Raw genomic sequence first — 24917 nt, 5'->3', positions numbered from 1 at the left:
AGTGATTGAATGCCCCCTTCGCTTGGTAAAGGGTATAATGACTGTTTTACTGGGGGTTCAGCCCTTCTTCTAAGCACCACTAGAGGATGGTGTTAAGAGCCGTTTGTATTCGACTAGAAAGAGTTGCATTACATATTCCCCTAACAACTAGGACTACGTCATCGGTATAACCAATAACTTCGTAGCCTACCTGCGATAGCTCAGTGAGAAGAGCGTCTACCACCAGTGACAATAGCAGTGGAGAGAGAACTCCTCCTTGAGAACATCCTTTTACTGCCTCAATTGTGACAAACGTATCTCCCAATGCAGCTGTGATCTTCCTGCTCGAAAGCATTGCTTGAATCCAGCTCATTGTAGTCTTATCGACTCCTCTATTTTGTAGAGCCGAGTAAATTGATGCAAAGGACGTGTTATCGAAAGCTCCCTCAATATCAAGAAAAGCGCAGACCGCTGTTTCTTTATATTTTAGTGTCTTCTCGATCTTCGTTACTAGCATATTGATGCTTACGCAAGGGCAAATCCTTCAGAAACTTACTTTGGATGTACTTATCCGTAATTTTCCTCATCAACCCGGGTGGACCCGGTGGTCACTGTCGAGCTAGGAAAGTGAATGTTCAAAGAAACATCTAGCGTCTCTTTGGTAGTGGCAGTCGTACTTCCGTCTTCCCTCCTAAATTGCCCAAGATCATTCGTGTGATCTTTGATCATCGCTTGTTGCAGTCGCATAGCCTCAGGCAGAGTCTGAATTCATACCTTTAGTTTTTGCAGTGATTTCTATACCTTTCTAGGAGAAAGGCAAAACATATTTTCCAACTGAATCATTCTACCAATCCATGAAACGGATTTCTTGTCTTGTCTGTTTCTCTGAGCATTTCAAAGTTCACTATTTTCGAACAAAGTTTTGCGATGTGAATTTGAAAACTGATTTTTTTAATTTGATTGTTGGTCGAATTCGTTCAAAATGTTATGTCTGTTAACCCGAAAAAAAAACAGATTTTGGCTGATCTAGTATTGCATTCCTCAAATAGAAATGTTTTTTACATCTATTACACCTCTGAAAGGTACAGTAAAAGGGCTTCACAAAACCTACACACGACTTACCTCCAGGCGTGCGGTGAAAACCCCGGACATTGATCGGGACAGTTATCACACTCTGCTCCATCGAAAATTTCGTTGATTATCACACCCTGCAATTAATGAAAAAAAAATCACTTAATTGCTTACTCATTAAGCTTATCAAAACTAGATAATTTAGAGACCTTGAAATAAAAAAAGAAAAATGTAAGATACGTGGAAGCTATGTGGAAGAACTGGCATTTGTGGCAAATTTAAAGTATGTTTTAAATTATTTAAAGTTTTTTTCCCTGAATCTAGTTGAAATATTTGGATTTTTCTTTATATTTTTATTGAGAGCGCAACTCTGCCACCATTCTAACAGTTGCCGATTTGCTAGTTTTGCGTTGCTGAGAAGCTTGAACATTTTTTAAAACTGTCCTAGGCAGAGATAAGGGTGTTTGAATTGTTAAAACTGTGCTGAAAGATACACTTTCGGTTGAACTTTCCCAAAGTAAAACACTCGTTTTTCGCGTACCATACTATTGATCATCAACGTTCAACCATTCAGAATTCTATTGAATTATGTTTATATGAAATTACCCAACCTAAATAATATAATACTTACGGTTAAGTATATCACTAAAATTTAGAGAACATGATTTCCACTGTGGAGTAAGACGCAATTATTACCTAATTATCACCTAATTATTGTTATTTACACAAGTGAAAATAAAATAATTCACTCTCACGTGTTCTGTTGGAAAAGAAAAGAAATTTTTTTAAAATAAAGCAATACTTTTGAACCCCTCTCAGTAAAAATCCTAGGGCACGACTAAACTCCTGCTCATTTCACTCTTCTGTCAGTTTTACGTAAACCGCTGCGTCATCGTCTCGTAACACCCACTAATTTATCGTGTCATTGCGTCAGGTAGAGAGTATCGGGTGAATTATACCTCACGACCATCTAGGGCAACTGGATCATCGTCGTCACCACCATCGTTGCTCGATATTTCAGTTGAATATGACATCAGCATGGCTTTAGGAATTATCAATTACTAATATGCTTTCTTCCCGCATGGGGTAGTTATTTTTTTTGTTTTATTCCAGATAGGCGAGTAATATTAAAAAGTTAGTTAATCAATGAGGCATATCGATGATTAGCTGCAAAGTCTGAATGCTCCCGGTGGGAACACTATCACTTAGTTAGTCTCGTTAGATTGGCACAAAAAAGCTCTGCTGATGGCTGACTTCGTCGCTCTCGTCGTCCAGCTTTTTAAACGATTTCTGGAACTGCTGGAAGCGACTACGTCGCTCCTGCAAATTTGTTCCGAAGGTGTACTTCGGTAGTTCGGTGGAATCCTTCCTATTTGTTATAGTGACTTCATGCGTCGAGCTCAAGCGAGGACTAGCGACTCCAACCGGTTTTCGATTAGCTTGCTCGTATTCTTCCCTAAGAGTGTCGTACGTATTCGAAGGGAAAGGACTTCGTCCTCCAAATTCTACTCGATGCGCGCTAGCTGTTACCATGTAAGTTCGGGTATTATCCGGTTCGAAGCGCTCCCTACGTGTTGTGTTAACTAGGATAGATTTATTTTTATCTGGAGTCTGAGTACGCGTCAAAGTGGAAGTGACTTTTTTATTAACAGTGCTGTAGCCCATTTCGATTTCCTTCTTACGTGCTTTGAGAGTGCCATTTTCCGAGGGCTTAGATTTCAACTCAAGGGTTTCGAAAGGTGAAGTATTTCGTTGATATTCCGTGCCTGGAGTTTCTTCACGCCCAAATCGTTTTTGCTTCCGGTCGTAGGTTGAGTGCTTTTTGATAGGAGAATTGCTTCTCTCCCGTGCCCTATTTCGCAGCGTAGCTGTCACTTCGTTGGCGCTTTTCTGTGAAGAGGAACTATGGTCAACACTGTTCGTTTCGAGCAATGACTCCCTCGAACTTTGTCGTTTCTTTTTGGCCTTCAGTTTTTCTTCCTCGTCTAGCTTACAGTTAATGCCAATATCTCTGAAAGTCGGCACGTACGTTTCAACCGACGAATTGGAATCTTTTCGGGCATTCTTCTTGGACTCATGCTTGAAAAGGCTTTTCTCGAAACGTTTGATAAAGCTTTCGACTTTCTGTACAGGTTTCGATGATTTGAGAGATTTCTTTCGATAGGTACGCGAATCTACCACAACCGGCAGTTTCTCCGTTGATCCTCGTTCAGTGTCAACGATATTTTCCTGAGACTTTTCTGTGGGTTATAAAGACAAAATTAGTATCACCTTCATTACCAGCAACGGAGGTTACAACTTACCTTTCTGTTTCTTCTTCGAGTACGTGTTTGTGTTCGTTTTCTTCTCATCATCGGATTCGTTTATCGTAAAAGTATCGCTCCGAGTAATTGCATTGCCAGACTGACGACGTTCCTGGTCACGATCGCTTTTGGTGAAGGTATTCTTGCGAAGTATCCCAGCCCGTTTCGGGCCGGTCTCGTACTTGTCCACATACACGATGATCGGTGCTGGATTCTCCTTGCTGTATTTGTCATCTCGTCGCAGGGTAGCCCCAATCGAATTACTTCCTCTTCTGGTAGTCGGGTTCGATCCACTATCTCTTCTTTCAGCGTACATTCCGAACCGATCCTGTTCGGATTCACTAGCTATTAACAGGCGATCGCTGGAGTTGTGCATTTTGGCGGAGTTCGAAAGATGGGGGCGTTCATTGATTGTATTACGAGGGGTGTTGGTGGTTTGTTTCGGTTTTCCGCTGCCTTGGGTGTTGTAGCCATGATTGGCTAGATTGTTGCGTATGTTGCGCAGGAAAGACATGCTGGATTTGGTCCCAATAGTTACTAGTGAAACGATATTGTTAATAATGAACAACGATTGGTGTCGTTTCAAAACAAAGTTTCCGTCTGTATTGGCTTGAATTTACTAGTTTAGATAAGAGTTACATTAGGTTGCAGATGGTTTTGTAATCTGATGATTGATCAAGTACCTACTTCCTAACACCAAAAAGTTTGTAACTTTGTGTTTTTTTGGTACTCCAAGCAGTTGTTTGGTTTGGAATAAATGCTTTCGTATAGTTAGTAGACAGAAATCGTTAACTAATAACATCATCAACATATCTCATTCTGTGAACACGCATCAGTATCGGACGTGTATGGTGATCGCTCCGATAGAATATAAAACAAAAGACGTGTGAACAAGTGTTGGCATTGTTTGCCTGGTCGAGTGAAATAAATCCGGGTTCAAGGTCGCGCCTTTGTGCAACTGTTTCGCATCGTGACTGCCAGCTGGTGCGTAAGCCGATTTGGCTGCTGGCTGAATTGTGCTACAGCAGTGGACGAGACACAAAAGAGGAAAAAGAAGAAGCCATCTGTCACCAGTGCTGATAAAAGTCATTTTCCCCAGCAAAATTCTTAGAAAATTACAGCCAATCATTTTCAATTTTCGCTTCCAATGATCGCAGCACTCTTTCAGATACACTAGATTTTCGTCCTAGTAACGTGCTGTTATACTCATATGAAAAAGAACGCGCGCATCGTTCACGGTTACGGAATAAAATTTAACGACAAATCCAACCAAATGATCTTCACTTCAAAGCGAAAAAGAAAAACAAACAGCCCACTCAACCAAAATGAACCTCACCGAAACACTTTTTCACTGACACTGACCGATGCCTTGACAATCTTCGTTAACTGATAAACTGATTTTGTTGTCTTGCTTTCATCACATGAAATATGATGAGGTGTTTTGACAGTTCACTTCCATGCAAAAAGCGGGAAGGGAGAACTCTGAAAGGATTGTAAAAACATAACGTTTATGGATGCTTTTTTTCACCTTCACTCAAGAGTGTCAACAAATATCAACCCTGGTTGACAGTGAGTTGTATCGCTGTGTGGAGTGATCTCACACCTGGCTCGCTGCTGGTGGCTGTTTGGTGCTGCTGTATTGGTGCTGCTGGCTGTAACGGCTGCAACTTCGAACGATCGGACAACCAACCTTACTGGAAGGGAGAAGTAAAAAGGTACGTGCTCTTGTCGGCGCTAGTGCGCTAGACTTAGCGGGATGGATGTAGATCCCTCGCCTCCTGCGCCACCATCCCCGAACCCCTCTGACCCTGACCCTTCTGTTACCCCCTCCCCTGTTCATTCTTCAGTCCCCCCTCGCCCCAGGCTTTACCCAGACGGAGCCCAGGGCAGCTATACTGTCTATTTTCGGCCAAAGGCGGGACCGAAATCGAAACAGTTGAACCTCTTGCAGATTTCTAAAGACCTGACGAAGGAGTACAAGGGCGTGACCGAAGTTTCCAAGGTCCGGCCTAACAAGCTCCGTGTCGTGGTCAGTAACCTGAAAGAGGCCAACGATATAGCTTGCTCTGAGCTCTTCACACGCGAGTATCGCGTTTACATACCCGCACGAGACGTGGAGATCGACGGTGTCATAACCGATTCGAGTCTGTCCGTCGAGTGTATATTGAAAAGTGCCAAAGGGTGCTTTAAGAACGAAACCTGTCCCGATGTAAAGGTGCTCGACTGCAAGCAATTGCGGTCAGCATCGATCATCGGTGGCAAAACAGTATACACTCCGTCAGACTCGTTTCGAGTTACGTTCGCCGGGTCAGCTCTACCAAGCCACGTCTCGATCCACCGGGTTCGTCTCCCTGTGCGATTATATGTGCCTCGCGTCATGAACTGCCTGAATTGTAAGCAGTTAGGCCACACCGCCGCCTACTGCTGCAATGAGGCACGTTGTGGCAAGTGTGGGGAGAATCATGCGGATGATTCCTGCAGTAAAAATGCTGAAAAATGCATTCACTGTGGGGAGAGTCAGCATGAGCTCTCGGCATGTGCGGTGTACATGCAGCGCAGGGATAAAATAAAGAAATCTCTCAAAGACCGTTCGAAGCGTTCTTACGCTGAGATGCTGAAGAAGACCGTTACCACTTCTCCCATTACATCAAACCCTTTTGATCTGTTGTCCTCTGATGAAACCGATTCTGACGATTCACCAGCGGGAACATCTTACGCCAATCCTGGGGAGTCTAGAAAGAGGAAAAATATTTCCTCTCCTAAACTTCCCAGAAAAGGTCCTAAGATTTCTCAAAGTGAAATGAAAGTTACAAACAAACCAAACAGTGCTGCGGAAAACCCGAAGCAAACTCCTCCTGGGCTTGCAAATTTAAAGTCCCAGAAGGAGTTCCCAGCACTGCCAGGAACATCTAAAACCCCAGTTGTTCCTTTTGCACTCCCAGTTGATGAAACAAACTCTGGATTAGTGAAATTTTCTGACATTGTGGACTGGATTTTTGAAACTTTCAATGTACCCGATCCAATTAAAATTTTTCTTACAGCATTCCTCCCAACAGTTAGATCATTTTTGAAGCAGTTGACTGCCCAATGGCCCCTCCTTGCAGCGATTGTATCCTTCGATGCCTAATTCAACTGCGTATATGAAGGATTCTATCTCTGTCTTACAGTGGAATTGTAGAAGTATTTTACCAAAAATTGATTCGTTTAAAGTTTTGATAAATAAAAACAAATGCGATGCATTTTCCCTTTGTGAAACTTGGCTTACTTCAAATATTGATCTCAACTTCCATGATTTTAATATTGTTCGCCTTGATCAAGACACCCCATATGGAGGAGTACTTTTGGGTATTAAAAAGTGCTATTCTTTCTATCGTATTAACCTCCCCTCGATTCCAGGCATCGAAGTTGTCGCATGTCAAATGACAATACAAGGTAAAGAGCTTTGTATTGCCTCAATATATATTCCTCCCAGAGCACAGGTTGGGCAACGGCTGCTCTTTGATTTAATAGAACTTCTTCCCTCGCCACGTTTGATTTTGGGAGACTTCAACTCTCATGGTGTGGCTTGGGGTTCCCCTTACAATGATAACCGCTCCTCTTTAATCTATAACCTTTGCGATGACTTCGACATGACTATTTTAAACAATGGTGAAATGACACGTATCCCGAAACCTCCAGCGCGCCCAAGCGCTTTGGATCTATCCTTATGTTCGACGTCGCTACGGTTGGATTGCACATGGAAGGTAATCCTCGATCCTCACGGTAGCGACCATTTGCCTATTCTTATTTCAATTAATAACGGGTCAACTCGCATGCGACCAATTGACATTCCGTATGACCTCACACGGAATGTCGATTGGAAGTTATACGAGGAAATGATTTCAAAAGCGGTTGATTCGATTCAACATCATCCACCACTAGAAGAATACAACCTCCTCGCGGGCTTGATTCTCGACGCCGCGTTGCAAGCCCAAACGAAGAAATATCCCGGCGTAACAATTAGAGAACGGCCTCCCACTCCGTGGTGGGACCAAGAGTGCTCCGATGTCTACACGCAAAGATCCGACGCGTTTAAGGCCTACCAGAAGGGAGGTATACCTGGCGACTATTTACGGTATTCGGAGCTTGATACCAAGCTTAAAAGCTTGGCTAAAGCAAAGAAACGCGGATATTGGCGTCGGTTCGTGAACGAGACGTCGAGGGAGACATCGATGAGCACTCTTTGGAACACAGCCCGAAGAATGCGGAATCGCGTAACGGTCAACGAAAGCGAGGAGTCTTCAAGTAGGTGGATATTTGATTTTGCCAGGAAAGTATGTCCGGACTCTGTTCCTGAGCAAAATATTGTTCGCGATGCGTCTCCGGGCCACGACGCGATAGAATCACCTTTTACGATGGCAGAATTTTCAGTTGCCCTCCTGTCCTGTAACAATAACGCGCCTGGGTTAGATAGAATCAAATTCAACTTGTTGAAGAATCTACCCGGCAATGCCAAGAGGCGCTTGTTGAACTTGTTCAATAAGTTCCTGGTGCAAAACATTGTACCGCAGGATTGGAGGCAAGTGAAGGTGATCGCCATCCAAAAACCAGGGAAACCAGCTTCTGATCACAACTCTTATAGGCCGATTGCAATGCTATCCTGTATCCGGAAATTGATGGAAAAAATGATACTCCGTCGTTTAGACCATTGGGTCGAATCAAATGGTCTACTATCAGATACTCAATTTGGCTTCCGCAGTGCCAAAGGGACGAATGATTGTCTTGCGTTGCTTTCAACAGATATTCAGCTGCCGTATGCTCGCAAAGAACAAATGGCGTCTGCGTTCTTGGACATTAAGGGGGCTTTTGATTCCGTTTCTATTGACATTCTTTCGGGTAAACTTCACCGACAAGGATTTTCTCCAATTTTAAACAATTGTTTGCACAATTTGTTGTCCGAAAAGCACATGCATTTTACGCACGGCGATTTGGCAACTTTTCGCATTAGCTACATGGGTCTTCCCCAGGGCTCATGTTTAAGCCCCCTTCTTAACAACTTTTATGTAAATGACATCGACGAATGTCTGGCAAATTCATGCACGATAAGACAACTTGCAGACGACAGTGTAATCTCTGTTACAGGAGCCAAAGCTGCCGATTTGCAAGGACCATTGCAAGATACCTTGGACAATTTGTCTGCTTGGGCTTTACAGCTAGGTATCGAATTCTCTCCGGAGTAGACTGAGATAGTAGTTTTTTCTAGGAAGCATGAACTTGCTCAGCTTCAAACACAATTAATGGGTAAAACGATTTCTCAGGTTTTGGTACACAAATATCTTGGTGTCTGGTTCGACTCTAAAGGCACCTGGGGTTGTCACGTGAGGTATCTGATGAAAAAATGTCAACAAAGAGTGAATTTTCTTCGTACAATAACCGGACAATGGTGGGGAGCCCATCCAGGAGACCTTATAAGGCTTTACCAAACAACGATATTGTCTGTTATTGAATACGGGTGTTTCTGCTTCCGCTCCGCAGCAAACACACATTTGATCAAACTGAAGCGAATACAATATCGTTGTTTGCGTATCGCCTTAGGTTGCATGCAGTCGACCCATACGATGAGTTTGGAGGTCTTAGCTGGAGTACTACCATTGAGAAACCGCTTCTGGAGCCTGTCTTCTCGTATTCTTATCAAATGTGAGGTCTTGAACCGTCCTGTGATTGAAAATTTTTAAAGGTTAATCGAACTTAATTCTCAAACCCGTTTTATGACATTGTATTTCAATCACATGTCCCATAATATTAACCCTTCTTCGAATATTCCAAATCGTGTCGACTTATCAAATACTTCTGATTCTACTGTGTTTTTCGATACATCCATGATAGAAGAAACTCGTGGAATCCCGGATCATTTACGCGTGCAGCAGATCCCTAAAATTTTTTCCAATAAATATCGAAACATCAACTGCGACAATATGTATTACACTGACGGATCACTTCTTGATGGGTCCACTGGCTTCGGTATTTTCAATAACAATTTAACCGTCTCCCATAAACTCGATAATCCTGCTTCTGTTTACGTCGCAGAATTAGCTGCAATTCAGTACACCCTAGGGATTATCGAAAAAATGCCCAAGGACCATTATTTCATCTTTACGGACAGTCTCAGTTCCATTGAGGCTCTCCGATCGATGAAAGATGTTAAGCACTCTCCGTATTTCCTGGGGAAAATACGGGAACATCTGAGTGCTTTATCCGAAAAATCGTTCCAGATTACCTTAGCGTGGGTCCCTTCTTTTATTTATGGAAGACCAATTGCCTTTAATGAATTTTTCTCATTTGTACGTCAGAATACGATCATCAGTTGGCAAAATGCTTGGACCAGAGGGGAACTGGGAAGGTGGTTACATTCCATAATCCCCAAGGTGTCGACGAACCCGTGGTTCAAGGGGTTGGATGTAGGTCGGGATTTCATTTGCGTGTTGTCCCGTCTTATGTCCAATCACTATAAATTTGACGCGCATCTCCATCGTGTTGGGCTCGGGGAAAGTGGTATCTGTGCCTGTGGTGAAGGTTATCACGACATAGAGAACGTTGTTTGGTCATGCCCTGTACACCGTGACGCCAGGTCTAAATTAATAGCTTCCCTGCAGGCCGAAGGTAGGCAGTCGGCTGTTCCTGTTCGTGATGTCTTGGCAAGCCGTGACCTATCCTACATGTCCCTTATATACGTTTTCCTGAAATCCATCCACGCCCCAGTTTAATCCTATTCCCTTCCGCCTACATCCAACCAAACGACAAGAACACGTTAAGACCCCGGATCCGGAAACAGCAACTAGACCCGCACGATACTCTCAGGTCCCGAGGGAGACAACCTAATATGCCAGTCCGTAATATCTTGGCCCAGCAGCGGAACATATTCAATATGCTGCTTACCTATGGCGATGGAAAACCATCAAACAGCAAATCAGTGCTTTTAATGCAAACCATTCTAGCTTTAAGTTAGATTTAGTTTCAGCTCGTAGTCGGCAGCGAGGATAAAAAATTGCTTTTAGTTATTAAGATACTTTAGAAAGTAAGCTACCAGATATAATTGGCGCCGTTAAACATTAAATTGTATTTGTGCCGTGCCAAATAAATTATAGATGAAGAAAAAAAATCAACATATCTCAATAATTACATTAAGAATAGTTGAGAATTTAATTGTAAATTGCTGCCACTTCACTTGAATGGAATTTTCTACGTTGATGAGGTTTTCTTAGTCAATAGGAATAAGTAAAAAAGTACTTTTTCAGCCATACATGAGGTTCTTGAGAAAACTTATCGAAAACAAAACCTAACGAAAATAGATCAAACGGTTAGATCCCATCATCAGCTTATTTCAATCATGTTCAGCTTGATGACCGCACATATCCTAGTTGCTCCTCCGTGATGGATCTGAGCATGTGAAGTGGCAGAAAGAACCACGTAAAAGACTTTTTGGGATTAATTCACCATCTTTAACCCTATCCCCGCGGAGAAAAATCAGTTTTTACATCGAAAAATGACATTCAAACTTTCATTACTCAGCAACCGCATGCATAATTGGCACAAACTATATTGCATGTTTAAGATTAGTCTGTTCTCTAACTGCTTAGATTATTCTCATCGTTAGAAATTTCAAGTATAGTTGTTAAACTGTTATCAAAGTTGATATGTTAGGTGATGCCATATGGGATCACCCGCGGGGAATGGGTTAATAAACAACAATTTAGCAGCTTCTATTTTTATATCATGAGCGGCAATGTTACAATCGCTGTTGTCGGAGACCGAGTATACATCTGCATCTCCAACGACTGTGACGGAAAGGAAGAGATACATATTTGTCACCGTGGTAAGTGGCGGATTATTATACTTTTACCCTTCCTTCTACACATACTCGTCTTTATCGAGCCGCATGAGTTACTGCTGGCAAGTATCGACAATTATAAGTTGCTTTTTTAGAATGCAGTGTGAGGGAAGAATATAGTAGCGGTAATGGTAGCACTCTTATATCTTCCAATAAAGTTTTGCATTATGACGATTTTGTGCAAAATTTCAGCTTAACCGGACTTTGGAATGTAAAGCATTAAAGCGGTCAAAGTTTCACTCATATGATCGATGAAAAAATACACAGTGATTGTTTACATGAAATTATCGAAATCGATTTTTTTGAAGTCAAATGGATTAGCAATGCATAAAACTTTGAGATTTGGTGTTGTCTCAACAAAAAAAAATTTCCAAAAAATCGAAAGTCCGATTGCAGAGGTACAACATAATTCCTCGTACGTGTGAAGAAAGTTACGACCACCCGTAATCGAGTCTGTTGCTAGCTAGATTCATTAAACAAACTTTACTGAAACCTCAGAAAAAAAAACCATTTTCTTTTTTTAAACTTTTTATTTCTTCGCTTCAATAACTGTATCACTGCCCTTTTTTATTTGCCGCCTACTGATTTTGCTGCCATGCGGTCGTCGTTGTTTCTCCCAAGGAGAACAAGGTGTCTAGTAGCAGCACTTTATGCTGGCGAAGAAATGTCGGGAAAGTGTACTATCTCTCTGTATGTGGGAATAGAGTTTTGTGACTATACCTGAGGTGCTTCACGATTGAACTGAAATTTCGTATGGGGACTTTTTTCGAGAAGATAAAACTTTTGAGACTTACTGCTAAACGAAATTCAAAAAATTAATTTCCATTGGCATGAACAACATTTTGAAAGTTGTTTTCGAATAGATCATTGACTAAACAACGCAACGGTTGATTTGAACAGCACGTGCGGTGCACGGTAAACGATATTGCTAATCATAGCAGGAAAACACTTTAACGTTATTTTCTCCTATTCGGTCTCTTCATTATTCTTTCGTACTCACAAGTATCTCTATACTACAGCGCAATCCGTATTAAGATTGAGTGATGTTAGCGCGCCAAACGACTGTTTTTTAATCCTGTTCTGTTGCATGATAGTTATTGATTTTTTTCCAGATGGTCTCGAGGTACGATGCTGGTCTTACAAACCGGCTCAGTACGATCGTAGCGCTAGTCCCGCAATTGTCCCTGATTACTTTCTCTCTCTCTCTCTCAACCTACCTCTCTCTTCAATACTCTTAAAATTTACATTTTTTTGTAACAAAACAACCGGAAGGAAAATAGGGCTAAGCCGCTGATCTATGCATATCGTTTAAATTTGTCATCCTCCTTTAGTAAGAAGCCGAATTTCGTGTTATTCATTTTTAATTTAAATAATTAATTTTATCACACTTTCTTATTTTCAATATTTATATTAGGTAAAGATAGAAAGAGAGAAAAAGTTGAACAGAGTTTTCAAATTTAGTTGTAAAATTTGATTTTCACAGTTCCATTCCCAGCACTCCATTTGCGTACTCGGCAATATTTGGTTTTTTTTGTCAATGAAAAAAGGAAAAAAAGTTTGGGGAACTTTACATGTACTGTTTTAAATTGAAAGGAAATCGTACTTCAATACACCGCGATTGATTATATAAGTGCAGCCCTGTCGCCATCAGTTTCGCATTCTCCAAGGCAAATTATTACTAGTGATGTCATTTTTGTAGATGTGCAAGATGCGCGTTTGTTTACACGATTATCGAGGTTTGATACCGCTTACTGTGTGAGAACAAAAGGGATAGACAAAATTGCTCATATGCAGTGCTTCCATATCTACCGCGCAACAAGTTCCTGCTCTGCAATAGGTTATATAGCAATTTTCTTACAATCTTTTCGTATGTGAATATAAAAATAAAACGGGTTTTCTCCAAAAGAAGAGTACATACCACTTGGAGACGATGGGGAATAGTTTCAATTTCCAATTTTGGTGTCGATTGGAATACCCCCTAAAATATTGATTTTGAACTTAATAAAACAAGAAATCCAAAAAAATATCGTTTCTAACCGTTTGTTGCCAGATAAATTGTTGTTGCAGCCAAATTTATTTCAAATTTGATAGCTTTATCGTGTTCCTCAGAAATCGGGAAATACCTACTACCCCGAGGTGATATGAGCCAATCTACAAATATAACATTTTTCATGGAAATAGTTTTTGATTTCTTACTTTACATCAAATAATCATATTTATTTGAAAATGTCTGTTAACTTTCTGAAGCAAAGAACAACAGAAGCAATGATTTTTTGGGACTTTTCTGATTATAAATGAATCAAAAAAAATCTTTTCTTCTTTTGCCCGTTCAAACCAGCATTAGATCTTTCAATCAATTAATAGTAAGCTCAACGGAAAAATTGAAACCATGTTGTTCGCATTGGTAGCTCTAGAAAGGGATTGAGGGAGAGTGTCGTCAATAATAAAAATAAGTTGGAGTTCGCAAATCACAATTCAACTCATGAACAGATCAGCGGATCGACGCAAAAATTTTTATGTAGGAGTTTTTGGGGCCAAAGAAGGTTATTATATCAGTTTGTGACCCCTCCCTTTTTTGAAAGGGAAGACAAATTTTGACATGTGCAGTTTTTTGGAAACAAGAAATATTTTTGTTAGTTGTTTGAAACCCCTCCCTCCCCTAGAAGGGAGGGGTCCAATACAAATAAAACACAAATTTCACCATAACTCGAGAACTAATCAAGCAAATGAGACCAAATTTGGCACGTAGAAGTTTTTAGAAGCAGAGCATATTTGGTGGTACAACACCCCTCTCTCCTCCGGAAGGGGAGGGCTCTCATACAAATGAGACACAAATTTCTACATAACTTTAGAACCAATCAGGCAAGCGGAACTAAATTTGGAATGTGATGACTTTTGAGTACAAGAACTCTTTATGATGGTTTGACTCTTTCCGTTACTCTGGATCATTTTTAATTCTAAGATGGTTTCGGTTTCTGGAAAACTAACCAAAATGGTCGAATTCCACCCGAACCAGAATGATATTCAGAGGCCAGAAATTAACTCCGCATACCATTTTTAAGTTCAAGATGACGACTTCTGCTCTCTGGAAAACAGTTTAAAATTGTCGAGTACCACCGAATATGGATATTTCCGTAATCAGGATGATGCACAGAAGCCTATAATCGACTCCAGACACCATTTCGACCACCCTATATAAGTATTTCCGGAACCAGAATAATTTTCAGAACTCAGAACTTGACATCTCAATTTGAATCTGAATTTCTGAACAAAAAAGCCGTTATTTTACTACAAAGAAATATTGGCCTGTAAACAAACCCAGGATAATGTAGTAACGTTTATGCAAAACATGAAATGTATAGAGTTTTTCGTGCTGTTATAAGATATCGCATGAGATATGTGAAAACACAAAACTGGTTTTGGATAATAAAAATTGTATTACTACCGCATAAGTCGATGAGAATAGTATTCTGTGATAACGAGGATTTTCTGCTGATAAAATATATCTAGATGGTAAGTCATTTATAAAATATATTCGTGTGACTTCAACTTTTTTCGCGAATTGGCCAAAATAGGAGCCCCAAGCCGCCAATTTATAAATGCTATGATCCAAATAGGAGCCCAGAGAACCCTATTTATTCCAGAGCTCTCTTCAATCATAGGCGTTTTAAGTGTTAGAGTATTTTGCTACCTGAACGGCTGAAATAGGATTATTGCGAGGTAAACATTATGTATTTTGAAGATGTGTTCTTTGAAAGTTTTCTTCGACAACTAAAAAATATCTGAATGAGATAAAGTTGAAATGTGTTTTTAGTTTGAAAAAAAAAAATTTGTTGAGCTTTGAAAGCAAAACAGTAATATTTCAAATTATATTCAGTAGGGGTAAACAGGGTAAGACCGCCCTGCGGGGTAAGACCGCCCACCGTAGTTTTACTACCAAGTCATGAAATAATTGAAAAATTTCTTTAACGTGTCTATTACAGTATAATTACATAACATTTTGCACGTTTTTCTGTTTTGATAGTGCGCGAACGGTCGCAGAAATAATCAAAAACAACGTTTCAGCTGGCAACCAGTCAATGCGCTTTTGTTTTGCGGCAACGGAACTTAAGGTTTTTCTGTCTAAAAATTTATTGTTTTGTTCGTGAATATACGTTTAATCGCTTGCCTGAATCTATCTTCTTTCGGAAGTATCGAAGGCCGTGAGTAATCTTGTAATTTTGACTACTTTTTCGGTGAAATATGAAAATGTTCCACTGGGGGTAAAGTCGCCCACTATACATGGGGTAAAACCGCCACGTATACAACTGCTTGTTGTTTTACATCAAGACCCAAATGCCTCGACACTACAAAGGGAATATTTACAGAATCAGTTAAGCAACTTCAAGCCACATAAGACATCGATGTTAATCGACCATTTTCGATTTGGTTGAAGCTTATTTATTAGTCTTGACTTATTTTTGAAAAAAGTAAACCTGTGTGAAAATGGTGTTAATGGACCAAAATAGTTTTAGAGCCAGGACGGTTTGTTTGATTGGTATGACGTCTCCGGCAGAATTGAAAATAGTAGTTGTTTACTTCCGAAAAAAGTACACACTCTAAAAAAATTTAAAGAAAAGATATAAAATAGAATTGAAAATATATTTTTTTTTCAAATTTATTTGAAAAAACATGTTTTTGTCTGTAAAATCTACAAAAGGTAAGCTAAAATTTTATGGTTGTTGGATCATGGAGTAATAGAAATATTAATTGCTCAAATTTTGTGAAGAAATTTTTTTTTTTGGACGGTTTGTTTGGTGTATAGAGTCGTTGGTAATTTTGTTCTTCAAAATAAAAGAGCATAGAAAATTGAAAATATAAATAAAAGAAATAATAATTATTAGTATTTTTCTATAGATAATAAGTCTTCAAAAGAATCATACAGACAGGTTTAATGAGTTTTAATTTTTAGCTTAAAGATAGGTATATTATGAATTCAATATCTTGAAAAACCCCAATTCTGAAAAATCTATTTATTTTCAAAACCAAAAAAGTTTCCTAAACATTGATTTGAACTTGAATAATCTGAAAACAAAATAAGTTAAAACTTAGAAAAAAATTTTTTTCAGATTTTTCACAGTGTATATTTTATTAAAAAAGAAAAAAAATACCATCTACATCTTTGTCAGAGACACTATACCGATGAAATCAACCGTTTCGGCCCTAAAAATATTGTTTATCCTCAAAAAATGGTGGGCGATCTTACCCCGCTGGTGGGCGGGCTTACCCCGCATGAAAAAGATCTGCACATTTCCAATGAATTTTTAAAATTTAAAAGAAAGCTGGAAAATAAACAAAAATATTTCAGTTCTTATTTTTTAAATGCGGGTATTGAATAGAAGAACCTTTTAGCGAAGAAAAAATGAAATTGCAGCCGCAACTTTTTTTCTATAAACAGAATTGCTTAAGGGGGCGGTCTTACCCCGCTTACCCCTACTAAGTAAAGCCCACAGGTTAGTTAATCTCCTTAATATGTGGTAAAAGCAGAGTGAATATTCACCGTTAACTTCTTGCCCAACATGAGCTCTGCGTATAGCGTTTTTTTTGCACCGAACTTCTTCATTCTGCTTTGTGCTGTGTTTCGCAATCGTTCGCAGAAAAATAATACACTTGCTGCTTACACCACAGCTGAGCGAAACGAGAATGGCGAATCACTCTAGTGAGAATGCATAGAATTACACCGCGGTGATCACTGCTGAGATAAAATCGATAGTATTCGAAGAGCAAACATGCTTGACGGGCAGTTGGACTTATTTTTTTTCAGTTTCGAGATACACAGCAAACAAGGCAATCTACTTTCCCACACAGATGCAACCTTCATTTGATATATGCTCATGTAAAAGCACTCCAGTGAGCTCTGTTGTTTAGTTATTGAGCATAACGTCCTTTTGTGTGAGAAAGATTACACCAATTTATTATCTCTCCGGAGAGATATTTCAGATTCCACCTCGGTGACTTTTTGGCACGCTATTCAGATCCAGCTTCTGAATAATACTGCATATCCATGACAGCAAGTTTTCAACTAATTCGGTTGTCATTGCATTGCACAGCTCTCGCTGCTCTCCGTTCATTCGGTACATAACCCGACAGTAACTGACGACAGCACACACATGCTATGCCAAACGGGCTGTTATTTTTCATCTCCTTATGTCTGTTGATTCTTCCAAGCTATCGCAAATGACAGCCTATAATCTTCGACATCCTTTGGCACGAATCCGAGCGGGATGTCAGATGATTATGATTCACGAAAGTAAGGCCGATGAAAGAATGAAAGCGAGATGGTGCGAAGCACGTTTTTTTTCTTACGTGGGGAATAATATAAATAATGGAAACACATATGAAACGGTTTGCTTTGTATTCAATATGCCACCAGCCTATGAAAAAGGAGAAACGAAAAAGTGCGAGTCAATGACGGTCGCAGCCGATCAGCAGGCTGTTAACAGCGCAAGCCAAGCCAATAGGACATCCTGAAAATGAGCAAACTAGGCCGTCATGTCCGTACGAACAAAATACATGCGCAAGAATGAGCTGTCGTGTGAAAAACAAGACAGTTCCGTTGTCTTGTGTAAGCTGTAGCTGTATGTGAGCTCTCATGAATAGCTTATTCATGAGTCTGTTAGAGTGAAAAGATAGAGTCGTCATGATAGTGTCACTCTCCAGTCTTTTTCCTAAGCCTGACTCAGGTACACACAATAAAACAAAATAGATAAATTCTGAATGAATATTAGTAAATATTCAATTCAATACAAAACTCAAACAAACTCTCAATCATGCTTGTCTTTTCTCCTCAGAAAACCTCTAGAGTGCAGGAGAATATTTTGCACTGCGAAAACAACTGCTCTTACACTAAAGAGCAAACCAACGCACATGCTAGAAGAGAACGACGGACGATTTTTATCTGGTGAGCTTCCTGAAGGCACCTCGGTGAAATCTGAAATCTCTCTCTTGCGAGACAATGAACTATGGTGTACTTTTACACACGTATGGACATCACGCACAATAATTACACAGCAGAGCTGTCTGCGGGGCGATTTACAGTTTGTTTTTCGAGCATGGCAGAAGAGGAAAAGAGATTGGGAGAAAAAAAATAGACTGCGTTGCTCGTGCCGGTCGAGTTTACTCTGATCGAATTCGTTTTCGCGGTGTAGCTACACGAGGACTACACTTTTTTCCGGTATGTTTTTTTTTTCACTTTGCGGACTACTCGCCAGTGAACACTGTGGTGTACTTCTACGTTTTCTCTGTAGAGTGATTCTCCCCTCTTGTTTCTATCAGATGTGGGGTGAGCTGGTAGTGTGTTTGTCTCTCTGTAAGTTGGTTGAGACACTTTGGATCGGAGAAAGAAGCAGTGTGGTGAAAGCATTTGCTACACGCAGGCACATACTGAAAGGGAAGTGCGCGGTGAATTTTTTCTCCGCTCTTTTCACATACTGAGGAGAATGACAAGCATGCTCCCAATAGAACTTCGTCTAATCGTCTTTCGTCTAATCCGATTCTTTCACATAACAAAATGGTCGCTGGGTGAATTCCAATTTTTCACATAAGAACAAAAAAGTTTGGTTTCTTTTACTCAGAGTTCCGCTTTTTCGTAGTGGAATACAAACAAATTAAATGTATACATGAATTCCAAAATGGAGCACCACCTGGCGAACATCAATGGATTTAAACTTTTCCACACATTAGTTTACGACTGAAACCTATTAAATTTTTGTTGAAATTCGATATTATGAAACACTTTCACAAAAAAACCTAAATTAATCCACCTAGCGGTCAGACCCAGCCTTTCTCATTCAAACTTTTAGTTGTAAAAATAGATTTACATGAACGCTTCAATCCAATAAATGTATATTCACTCTTAAGGTTCTAAAATATTGATGTTGCAATCTTTACATATAAAAATGCAGTCCGGTCTGTCTGTCTGTCTGATCCATATAGGCTCGAAAACTACCGAACCGATCGACGTGAAAATTTGTATGTAGGAGTTTCTGCTGCCGATAAAGGTTCCTATGATAGTTTGAGACCCCTCCCTCTTCTGGAAGGGTGGGGTCCCATACAAATTAAACATAAATTTCTGCACAACTCAAGAACAAACCAAGCAAATTAAACCGAATTTGGCATGTGGATGTTTCAAGAGGTAACAAATATGTCCATAATAGTTGAACGCCCCTCCCTTTTCTGGAAAGGAGGGGTTCCATACAAATGAAACACAAATTTCTAACGTGAACCAAATTTAGCATGTGAAGGTTTTTAGGGGTAACAAATATGTCCATAATGGTTCGACACCCCTCCCTTTTCTGGAAGGGAGGGGTTCCATACAAATGAAACACAAACTTCTGCACATCTCGAGAGCTAACCAACTAAATGGAACCAAATTTTGCAGGTGAATGTTTTTAGAGGTAACAAATATGTTCCATAATCGACCTCAGGCAACATTTTGGATTGCAACTTCCGGTTTCTGGAAAACAGCCAAAAATGGCCGATTTCCACCCAATATAACAATATCCGGATCTAGAATGATACACAGGAGCTAAAATCGACCACAGATACCATTTTGAATTCTAAGATGGCGATTTCCGGTATTGGATGTTATTCGATCATTTTCGGCTGTTTCCCACGAACATATGCTTCCAGAAGAGGGAGGGGCGTCGAACCATCATGGACATATTTGTTACCTTTAAAAACATTCAACCAGAATGACGCTCAGAGGCCAGAAATTATTTTTGAAATCCAAGATGGCGGCTTTCGGTTTGTGAAAAACAGCCTGAAATAACCAAAAACCATCCAATATGAGTATCTCTGGAACCAGAATGATGCAATGAGCTAATAATTGACCTCAGGCACCATTTTAAATTGCTAAATGGCAACTTCTAGACAACAGTCAAAAATGACCGAATAATACTCAATATAGATATTTCCGTAATCGGGATGATGCATAGAAACCAAACATTGACCCTGGACACCATTTTGAATTTAAAGACGACCACTTTTAGTTTGTGGAAAACAACCAAAATAACTAAATATCTCGCAGTATGGATATTTCCGGTGTCAGATTGATGCCAGAATGTCTGCCGAAAATGACCGAATACTACAGAGGCCAAAAGTCGAGGATGTTGTCATTTTGATAAAACCAATCATTTCAAACGATTTCTTATTTGACTTTGATCATCTCCTACAATGACATGCGTTCGTTTAGACGCACCATGTTTTTCACAGGTTTTTCTTTCAAAACTAATTGGATTTTGAAAGTCTTCACTTATTTTTGTTTGTTATCATAAACTAAAACAAAAAGATCATTTCTTAAAAAAAGTGCACTTGATAGAGAAAAAAATGCGAAAAATTAAAAATAAGGTGATGCATTCGTTTAGACGCACCTCAAGTCAACGTAGTAAAAGCTCAAATTTTCTGAGTCAATAAGTTGGCTAATACTTTGTAGCTCCTTTTTTACTTATAATAACTATAAATACTATTCTGGGCATTGAATTGACAAGGTTATGGAGAGTATTTACAGAGATTTTTTGCCAGCATGAACGTATGCATGATTTAAGGTCGTTGAACAGGTGTTCATTTGCCTAAACTCTTGCAGAGGTGCGTCTAAACGAATGCATCAGCTTATTTTTCATTTTTCGCATTTTTTATTCTATCAAGTGCACATTTTTTTGAAGAAACGGTGCTTTTTGTTTTCGTTTATGATAACAAACAAAAATAAGTGATGACATTCAAAATTCAATTAGTTTTGAAAGAAATACCTATGAAAAACATGATGCGTCTAAACGAACGCATGTCACTGTATGGCCGATACGTCGTGCATTTGCAGACTTTGAACACAGCGCAAGGAATCAATGAATTTGGAACGTTCAAATAGTACGATACCACATTTAAATTATGTTGAGGCCACGTATATCGATCAAAGCAGGTATAGTTTTAAATAGTCTTTGAATTTCTTTTCTTCCCATAACTTTTGAGCCACATATCAAACTGTTATGAAGTTTGTTATTTGTAAGTTCGAGAGATGACTCGTTCGTATGACACTAGGTGTGTTCAAATAATTCATGTAATCTTTGAGATAATAGACTTTCGTTGTTTTATTAACAATTTAATACATAACGGTTGCTTAAGTTCGATTATAATCAAATGAAATGGGAACGTATAGGGCAGCCAAACTTTGAAGCCACGTGTTCAATCATAATTCATCAGTTAGCCCTTTACTAACCCGTAGAGATGGTCGGGTTTGATGTTTTTTAAACCCGTACCCGACCCGAACCCGTTTTTTTTCGGTCGAAACCGAAGCCCGACCCGAACCCGAAACGTTTTTTTTTTGTTCAAACCCGAACCGAACCCGAAAATTTTATTTCTTCGAAACCCGAACCCGACCCGAACCCGAGATTTCATAGATTTTATAGTCGGGTTTCGGGTTTTCATATCCAAACCCGACCTGAACCCGACATTTTCAAACCCGAACCCGACCCGTACCCGAATATATTTTTTTTCTCAAAACCCGAACCCGACCCGTACCCGACACTTTCAAAAAAAAAATTTCAAACCCGAACCCGACCCGAACCCGTTGGGTACCATTTCTACTAACCCGTTCATCTGATAATAATATTTTTCATCTGATAATAATATTGATCATATCTGTTGTGTAGTTTCTGAGATAATAGTGATTTTCACATTTCGGTACATTACAGACGAAGTTACAGTTCGATTACAGTAAAATTCAATAGGGTGTTATGAGGCAGCTAGACTTATCAATTGACTCTAATTTTGTTGAAATCAGGTTAGCCATCTCTGAGAAAGGTAAGTGAGTCCAAATAGTCATCGGAGTATGTTCCTTTTCATAGCTGGATTTCACATTTTTAAACATAACAGGCAAAGTAATAGTCCGAATGCAAAACAAATCAATAAGGTCTTATGGAGCAACTAGACCTTCCATTTGACACTGATTTTATGAAAATCGGTCCAGCCATCTCTGAGAAACATGAGTGAGATTAAACAGCCTTCAGAACACGTTTCTTTTCATAACTTTTGAACCACAAGTTCAATCTTTATAAAATTTAAAAGTTAAGGGTATTTCGGGTAGCCCGTTCATATGTAATCAATTTTGTTAAAGTCGGTTCAGTAGTTTTTGAAATAATGATGTTTCATGATTATTACGTTTTGATACATAACCTGTAAACTATAAATCCGATTACAATGAAATTTAATAGCGTCTTATGGGGCAACAAGACCTTTCATTTGCAATTAATTTTATGAAAACCGGTTCAGCCATCTCTGAGAAAAGTGAGTGAGAATAAAAATCTGCACATACACACACATACACACACACATATACACATACACATACATACAGAAAATGCTCAGCTCGTCGAGCTGAGTCGAGTGATATATGCCATTCGGCCCTTTGGAGCACTTTTATACTTTCGGTTTTGCAAGTGATTGTTATACCTTTCTAGGAGAAAGGCAAAAAGGCAATAAACGGAATGGGTCACGAAAAAACATAGGAGCTATATCCCGATTCGAAACAGGAAGTCTGTTTGTTCGACACACACTTCGTAGCAACTTGATCCATATGTAATTTACTTATAACAGAAAATTTGAATTAATTAGTATCAAATTGAAATAATTGTGTGACGCAAAGTTCCCCATATTGCTTCATTCATTTCCTAACTGATCCATGCAAATCACTTCCCGCTCTTCCGTATGTCTGGTTAATTGCAACATAGAATGTATGTATAACAAATCGGACACTTTTCACTTGCTCTCCAACTGACAGTCTATAAATATCAATGTAACTCCTGTCAATTTTCCACCGCAGTGTACAAATTCAATATTAGCCAACACAGACGCCTTGAAACAACTTCCTCGGAACACCGTCAGCTGCACTTCGCGCAGGATTGCGAGAGTAACTCACCTCGTTGATCGATTCTTCCGCAAACAACTGTCGTCAGATTGGAAACAGACCACAATACGATGGATTTGCTTCCCTAAACGATTGCACTTTGGCGGGAGCCCCTAGGCAACGCAAGGCAGCATCTTGAGTCAACCTTGAGAACGCCTCTCCGAATAAAGTGTAGATGAGCGGTCGCGCAGTGGTCGCCGCATGCCAGATGGCGTCAACCTTCAAGGGTGCTCCGGACGCGACCTGAAGCGACCCTAAACACACACCGGAGGAGGTTTTCGATGGATTACTCTGCCGCTCTGACGGTTGGTCTTCGGATGCTGTCAATGCTTTTCCCGTTTATTGTAAAAAATAATTAAAACTCTTCGAATCGCGCGGAGCGCAAAACGTTTACTAACGCGACACTACAAAGCGTTGCGTGACAGCACCGCAGCTCTTTAGTGCCCTCGACGATGATGGGAGTTTGCTTGGTTGTGTTTGAGGGGATACTCGCTTTACACGCGAGGGGTACGTTATTGTCAACTCAACTTAAAAGTGAAAACAACAACCACTGTGAGTATTATTAATTGATTTTCACCAATAAATAATCACTTAATAATCACGTCAGCATACTGCATTTGACCCGCAGCCGCTTGAAGCCGTCAGCATTCGCACACCCCCCGGAGTCTGAGAAAACATCCGTTGTGTGTTGGTGGCACTGCGACAACGCACTGCGATCATCAAAATCCGACTGACCGATTTGGAAGAAATTGTTCGGGGCAGCTTTTCTGGTTCTGGTTTCTCTTTCCCACAGCGGTCTGCGGGGACCGGCTTTCGCAGAAGACGCCAGAACGCAAAGAGGGGTAACGATCGCGGCTGGGCTGTCACGAAAGTGGGAGGAAACTGAATCAATCGACTTGCTGTTCACTTCCATACGGTTCTGGCTGCCGATGGAGTTTCGTGTAGTTTATATCGCACAGAGCCGTGTGTACATGAGAAAAGATGAGGGGGCTAAGTTTGCAGGTTCAATAGAGAGAGTAAACAATCAAGAAATAATAGAAGTAGAAATTAAAATTGAAAATGTTATGGCGCTTAACTTAATTAAAATAATTCAAAAATATTAAAATACATTAGAGTGCTCCCAATTGTATTTCCAAAATAAAACTATTCCAACGCTGAGAAAAAATTCGCAATTCGAATATTCAGCTGGGTACACCCCTTCTTCCCAAAAACAAAAACCCTCCACACGGCCACGCTATATAGTGTAAGCCCACTCTAACTCCTACACAAGCTCCGATGGGAATAGGGTAGGCAATGTTTAAAATTTTAACCGATCGAAAAATAATTTCATATAAAACTAACAATTGATCAACACGACTCAACTAGAAAACTTTTCTATCAATACTAATAGACTATTGATAAAACAAAATTTAAACAAAAAGTATTTGTGGATATGTAAGCGACTTATTTGTGTGGTCAACTGTGTATTTAGTTGTCGTACGGTGATTTTCAGATTCAACCTTCGGTGTCGTGGGCGCCGTCATTTTGCACTTGTATGGAAAGTTGAGATTAAGCGAGACCTGATTTGGGTTGACTAAGCCTTGCCGTGTTTCACTGTGGATAGAAACTCCTACCACCGGGAGAAAAGTTGCGAATAAATAAATCTGACGTCGTCGATATTAGCTTGAAGCGTTTCGTTTGTGAGGACTTACTCAATTGTGAAATACTAAGGCTGAGTCCATAAAGCATATATCAATCTAACGTCATTCTTTGCGTATTCTCA

General features: G+C 39.8%; 2 protein-coding genes across 2 annotated transcripts in view; both read right to left on the bottom strand.

The window, feature by feature from the left end:
- Positions 1–24917, bottom strand: part of LOC129725539 (four and a half LIM domains protein 2) — a 356638-nt gene that overhangs the window by 309277 nt on the left and 22444 nt on the right. The window contains exon 2 of the mRNA XM_055681510.1: positions 1102–1187. Coding sequence (XP_055537485.1) covers positions 1102–1187 — 86 coding nt within the window. The remainder of the gene's footprint in view (positions 1–1101; positions 1188–24917) is intronic.
- LOC129725540 (uncharacterized) lies at positions 2121–23948 on the bottom strand. Its single transcript, XM_055681516.1, has 3 exons — positions 23168–23948; positions 3354–3890; positions 2121–3290 (listed from the first exon to the last, which is right to left on the bottom strand). The coding sequence occupies exons 2-3, from the start codon at positions 3865–3867 to the stop codon at positions 2269–2271; spliced, it is 1536 nt and encodes a 511-aa protein (XP_055537491.1). The 5' UTR covers positions 3868–3890; positions 23168–23948; the 3' UTR covers positions 2121–2268.

Source organism: Wyeomyia smithii, chromosome 2, assembly GCF_029784165.1.
Source record: "Wyeomyia smithii strain HCP4-BCI-WySm-NY-G18 chromosome 2, ASM2978416v1, whole genome shotgun sequence".
Taxonomy (NCBI): Eukaryota; Metazoa; Arthropoda; class Insecta; order Diptera; family Culicidae; genus Wyeomyia; species Wyeomyia smithii.
Note: the sequence above shows the minus strand (reverse complement) of the source record. Positions and strands in the feature narration are given on the sequence as shown.

Coding starts and splice junctions, on each gene's coding strand:
- LOC129725540 (XM_055681516.1), bottom strand. CDS start 3,867: ATGTCTTTCCTGCGCAACATACGCAACAATCTAGCCAATCATGGCTAC. Junction 3,291..3,353: donor CTCGAAGAAGAAACAGAAAG/GTAAGTTGTAAC, acceptor TATAACCCACAG/AAAAGTCTCAGGAAAATATC.